Here is a 6028-nt window from a genome sequence, read left to right as displayed (position 1 = left end):
TTCCTCAGAAAATTGGACATTGAACTGCCTGAGGATCCAGCTATACCTCTCCTGGGCATATACCCAAAAGATGCCCCAACATATAAAAAAAACACGTGCTCCACTATGTTCATCGTAGCCTTATTTATAATAGCCAGAAGCTGAAAGAACCCAGATGCCCTTCAACAGAGGAATGGATACAGAAAATGTGGTACATCTACACAATGGAATATTACTCAGCTATCAAAAACAATGACTTTGTAAAATTCGTAGGCAAATGGTTGGAACTGGAAACTATCATCCTGAGTGAGCTAACCCAATCACAGAAAGACATACATGGTATGTACTCATTGATAAGTGGCTATTAGCCCAAATGCTTGAATTACCCTAGATGCCTAGAACAAATGAAACTCAAGACGGATGATCAAAATGTGAATGCAGATCGCTCCTGAGAGACACAGCCAGAATACAGCAAATACAGAGGCGTATGCCAGCAGGAAACCACTGAACTGAGAACAGGACCCCTGTTGAAGGAATCAGAGAAAGAACTGGAAGAGCTTGAAGGAACCTCGAGACCCCATATGTACAGCAATGCCAACCAACCAGAGCTTCAGGGACTAAGCCACTATCCAAAGACTATACATGGACTGACCCTGGACTCTGACCTCGTAGGGTTGCAAATGAATATCCTAGTAAGAGCACCAGTGGAAGGGGAAGCCCTGGGTCCTTTAAGACTGAACCCTAGTGAACTAGACTGTTGGGGAGAGGGCAGCAATGGGGGGAGGGTTGGGAGGGGAACACCCATAAGGAAGGGGAGGGGGGAGGGGGATGTTTGCCCGGAAACCGGGAAAGGGAATAACACTCGAAATGTATATAAGAAATACTCAAGTTAATAATAATAATAAAAAATAAAAAAAAAGAAAGCAAGATACAAAAAAAAAGAAAAAAAGAAAATTTCTAAGCCTGAGTGTAAATGAAAAAATAAATCATACATTTTCTAATTAATAAAAACTTATGAGATATTAAAAAAAAAAAAGAAAAGTAGCATCTACTTATATTTTAAAATTGCATAAGGTCTGTTTTTATATTGTTTTCTCACGGTAAAATATTTTATGTTCCTTAAACTTCAGTAATATGATTCTATAAATAAGGAAGTTAGCACATGTAGAAATAATATAGTAATGTATATCCATACCTCCAAGAATATTTTTTCGGTTTCAAAAATATTAATCAAACCATAGCACATATTTGCAAACCCAGCCATAAGGTGACAGAAGCAGGAGGATCACTATGTGTTCAAGACTAATCTACAAACAAATTTCAGGCCACCAAAGAAAGACCTTATATCAAGAAGGGAAAAAAATTAAGAAAATCCTGAGGTCCTTCAGATACTGTTGGTTGTGAATAAATCCTTGATTTCATGGAAATAGTAAAATTTTCCTTCATAATGGTGACAAAACATACAGGAACAAATAGAATATTATAATATAGAAATAACAGAAAAATCTCTTTAAAAGTGGTACAGCATTTGAATTCTAAACGTATACTATACAAGAGAATAATTGCAACCTCATCACACTGAAAATAATCTTCCTTAAATTATCCATATTGAGTGAATTATTTTGAAGACATACTGTGTATTTAAAGAAGATATTATAAGGACTAAACATATTGTATATAGTAATATATCCCTAAATACACACACACACACACACACACACACACACACACATATATATGTGTTTTTTGTATACTATATACTATATATATAGTATATAAACAAAGAAAAAGAGGTTGTGGATCTGAGAGAGAGCAAGGAAAGATACATAGGAGATTTTGAATGAGGGAAAAATTATGTAATTACATTTTAATTAAACTAATGAATTTTGAAAGTAGACAAATAAGGATAAAAATGGATAAACATTAATGAAATGAAATCTCCCCTTAGGAACTCGTCAGCAGCACAAGCCATGACAACGGAATCCTTTCTCTGTGACTGTTCCTTCCTTGCCCTTTCATTCTAGGATTGTTTGGGACAGACATGACAGGAGAAAACCAGACCGTGGTGGCAGAATTTGTTCTCACCGGACTCACTGAGAGTCCCGAGCTGCAGATTCCACTCTTCCTGATTTTCTTCACCATCTACCTCATCACCATGGTGGGCAACCTTGGCCTGATCGCTCTCATCTGGAAGGACCCTCACCTCCATACTCCTATGTACTTACTTCTGGGAAGCTTAGCTTTTGCAGATGCATGTGCTTCATCCTCTATGACTCCCAAGATGCTTGTCAATATTTTATCTAAGGATCACAAAACATTGTTGGTTGAGTGCTTCACCCAGTTTTTTTTCTTTGGTTCCAGTGCAACGACAGAATGTTTCCTACTGTCAGTGATGGCCTATGACCGCTATGTGGCCATATGCAACCCTTTGCTTTATCCAGTGATAATGTCCAATAGCCTCTGTATGCATTTTATACATGTTTCTTATATTATAGGTTTTCTATGTACAGCAATTAATGTGGGTTTGTTAGTGAGATTACATTTTTGCAAATCCAACATCATAGACTCTTTCTACTGTGAAATTTTGCAATTATTCAAAATTTCTTGCACTGATCCTACAGTTAATGTCCTTCTGGTTTTAATACTTTCAGCTTTTATAGAAGGCTTTACTTTTATGTCTATTATCATCTCCTACTTCTCTGTCCTTTTTGCCATCCTGAAAACAAAGTCTGAGAAAGGCAGAAGGAAAGCCTTCTCCACCTGCAGTGCCCACCTGCTCTCTGTGTCTTTGTTCTATGGCACACTTTTCCTTATGTATGTGCGTCCTGGGTCTGGATCAGGTGAAGATAAGGACAGGATGTATTCTTTATTTTACACAATAATTATTCCCTTTCTAAATCCTTTTATATACAGCCTGAGGAACAAAGAGGTAACAGCTGCCCTGAGAAGAAAAAAGAAATAAATAGTTTCCAGATAATTTTCAGGCCATTTCTTCCTTCTTAAAGTGAGGCAGGCAATCTCTAGAATTATGGATTGGAATCTGTTATTCCAGGTTACCAGATGCTCATGAGCTCCCTTTGAAGGCAGTGAGCCTCTCATCATGTTTCCTAGTGAGGTTTGGCAATGTAACCCAGAGTTACTGCATCCAGAAACACTATGCTTCTTTGCATTTGGGCATCTGGCTCCTATAGACTAAATGTCTCCTAGGAAATTCCATTTTTTATGAGGAGTAAATGGAAATACTACTTACAATTAGTGAGAAATGATTAATAAAAATGCTCCCAATTGAGGCATGAATACAAAGTTATTTTCGAATGACCCTAGCCCAGAATGTTAATGTACCTTTTTTAGTTTTTCGATGTTTGTAAAATAATAAATATAAATCTGAATCTCTGTCTCTTGGTACAATACATTCTGAAGAAATGTAGAATGTAAGGACAAGTATTAGAAGAATTTAAAACAATATTGGAGTATCTTAGAAAGATAAACGTAATCTGGAATGAATGTAAAGGGTAGAGTATTAAAATAAATTATTACATATGCTTATAACTCAACATATATTTATGTTAATATTACATGTAGTGATGTATTCGAGAACTTATAAATTTTATATTTTGCTATAGTAAAATAAATGTCAGATATCAGTCTTTCTGGTTGCCTTTGCTACTGATAACAATATTGACCGGAAGGTAAGGGGAGAAGTAACATATATGAGCTATAGGAATTTCCTAGGCTGATATGTGTCAGTGAATGCTCTCTCAACTAGTGGTAGCAAGAGAGCAAACACCAAGAAATTACTGGTTGGTAATGAGAAATATTGGGCTGGCTAGTGAAATCACCTGGGTGCTAGCCATTGTACTTCTTGAAGAGTTAACATGACAGCATACAGGTGGCTACAGCTGAGACAACTACTGAACACATCCAGCTTCTAGTCAACAATATGACAGTCATTGTTTCAGACAGTTGTTTGAAAAATAACCAGGATCTAATTACTAACTCAAATAAGAGCTGCCATTAAAGGTTTATGTTGCTGGGCTTACACTTGTTTGAGCAGATGAAATACCAGGAACTGTACTAGACTCTTAAACTTACCCTGTTTATTGGGATGTGGAAAATTATATCTGTAGTAGAAAATGATTTCAGATATTATATTGGAAAATGGACAAAACTGGAGAGAGAGAGAGAGAGAGAGAGAGAGAGAGAATATTCTATGTAGAGTGGTGAGATGTGACTTGCTGCTGTTTATTTTGAAAGCTCTTTTACAGGTTTATTTGTATGTAAAGTCTGTATTAAAGAAGAAAAGTATACAGTAGAAAATCGAATATAAATTATCTATTAACTAATGTAAATAGGAAAAGATTACTATCTCAACGTTATTAAAACATTCCTACTGAATCGAATATATGCTTATGAAGATAAAATATTGCTTTTAAAAAAGACATAATATCATATTGCCTAGTATAGCCATGAAAGACATAAAAACAAGCACACATGGATACTTTTTATGTGATGCATGATTGTGATCCTACTCCTTCATTGGACCAGGAGGGAAATAAAATCTAGAGTGTAAAACACAAACAAACAAACAAATAATTTTTTAAAACCTGCAAGTGATAAAATCCAAATACATATACAGATTAAGCTATTAGAATCACACCAGATATCTCAAAAGAGATTTTAAAAGCCAGAGGGCCCAGACAGATATCTTATAATATCTAAGAGATCACAGATGCCAACCCAGACTACTATACTCAGCAAACAAAATTTTCAATTGCTATAGAATGATAAGACAAGATATTTCATGACAAAAACCAAATTTAAACAGTATTTTTGACTAATCCAACCCTACAAAGGATATTGAAAAGAAGGCTCAACAAAAAGAGGGTAACTACACACAAGAAAAAGCAAGAAATTGATTATTTCACATCAGCAAAAGTAGAAGGAACACACACATGCTCACGCACACACACACAAATACCATCAACATCAATATAATAAGAACTAGCAATCATTGGTCATCAATATCTCTCAACATTAATGGACTCAATTCCCCAATAAGAGCACACAGGCTAAGTGAGAGGATACAAAACCAGGATCCATCATTCTATTGCACATGAGAAACACACCTTAGCAACAAAGAAAAGCATTACCTAAGAATGAAGGGCTGGAAAAAAGTTTTCCAAGCAACCGGACCCAAGAAAAAAGCTATAGTAGTCATTTGAATATCTTATAAAATAGAATTTCAACCAAAAGCAATCAAAAGAGACTGGAAAGGACACTTCATGCTCACCAAAGGAAAACTCCACCAAAATCGTGGTGTCTCAATTCTGAATATCTATGCCCCAAATGCAAGGACACCCACATTAACATACCAATAATAAATGCTGTAAGAAACAAATCAGGGAAACAGCACAAATATGCACAAATAATATAAAATATCTTGGTGTAACTCTAACCAAGAAAGTTATTTGGTGTAACTCTCACCAAGTGAAAGACCTATATGACAAGAACTTCAAGTTTCTGACTGAGAAGAACCTGAAGATCTCAGAAGATAAAAAGATCTTCTATGCTCACAAATTCATAGAATTAACATAGTAAAAATGGTCATGTTACCAAGGGAATCTAGAGATTTGATGTAATTCTCATTAAAATTTCAACATAAGTTTTCATAGAAGTTGAAAAAGCAATTCTCAACTTCACAGGGAAAGGACCAATGATACCTAAAAGAATCCTGAAGAATAAAAGAATTTCTGGAGCAATCAGAGCTGATCTCAAGCTGTACTACAAGGCAATAATAATAAAAACTGCATTGTACTGGCATAGAAACAAAGAGATTGATCAATGGAATTAAATTAGAGACTTAAAAATAAACCCACATACCTAGGACACTTGATTTTTGACAAAGAAGCTAAAACCATAGCATCTTCAACGAAAAGCATTTTCAACAAAAGGTACTGATTTCTCTAGAATTCTTCATGTAGAAGAATGCAAATAGATCAATATTTATCACTATGCACAAAACTCAAGTTCTAGTGGACCAAAAACCTTA

The 6028-nt window shown here is 35.3% G+C and overlaps 1 protein-coding gene across 1 annotated transcript; it reads left to right on the top strand.

The window, feature by feature from the left end:
* Positions 1-2020: 2020 nt before the first annotated feature.
* On the top strand, positions 2021-2941 carry LOC116897946 (olfactory receptor 5AC1-like). Its single transcript, XM_032899345.1, has one exon. It carries the CDS (start codon positions 2021-2023, stop codon positions 2939-2941), a length of 921 nt encoding a protein of 306 aa, XP_032755236.1.
* Positions 2942-6028: the final 3087 nt, after the last annotated feature.

Source organism: Rattus rattus, chromosome 4 (assembly GCF_011064425.1).
Source record: "Rattus rattus isolate New Zealand chromosome 4, Rrattus_CSIRO_v1, whole genome shotgun sequence".
NCBI classification, from domain to species: Eukaryota; Metazoa; Chordata; class Mammalia; order Rodentia; family Muridae; genus Rattus; species Rattus rattus.
This window is presented reverse-complemented; position numbering and strand designations above follow the sequence as displayed.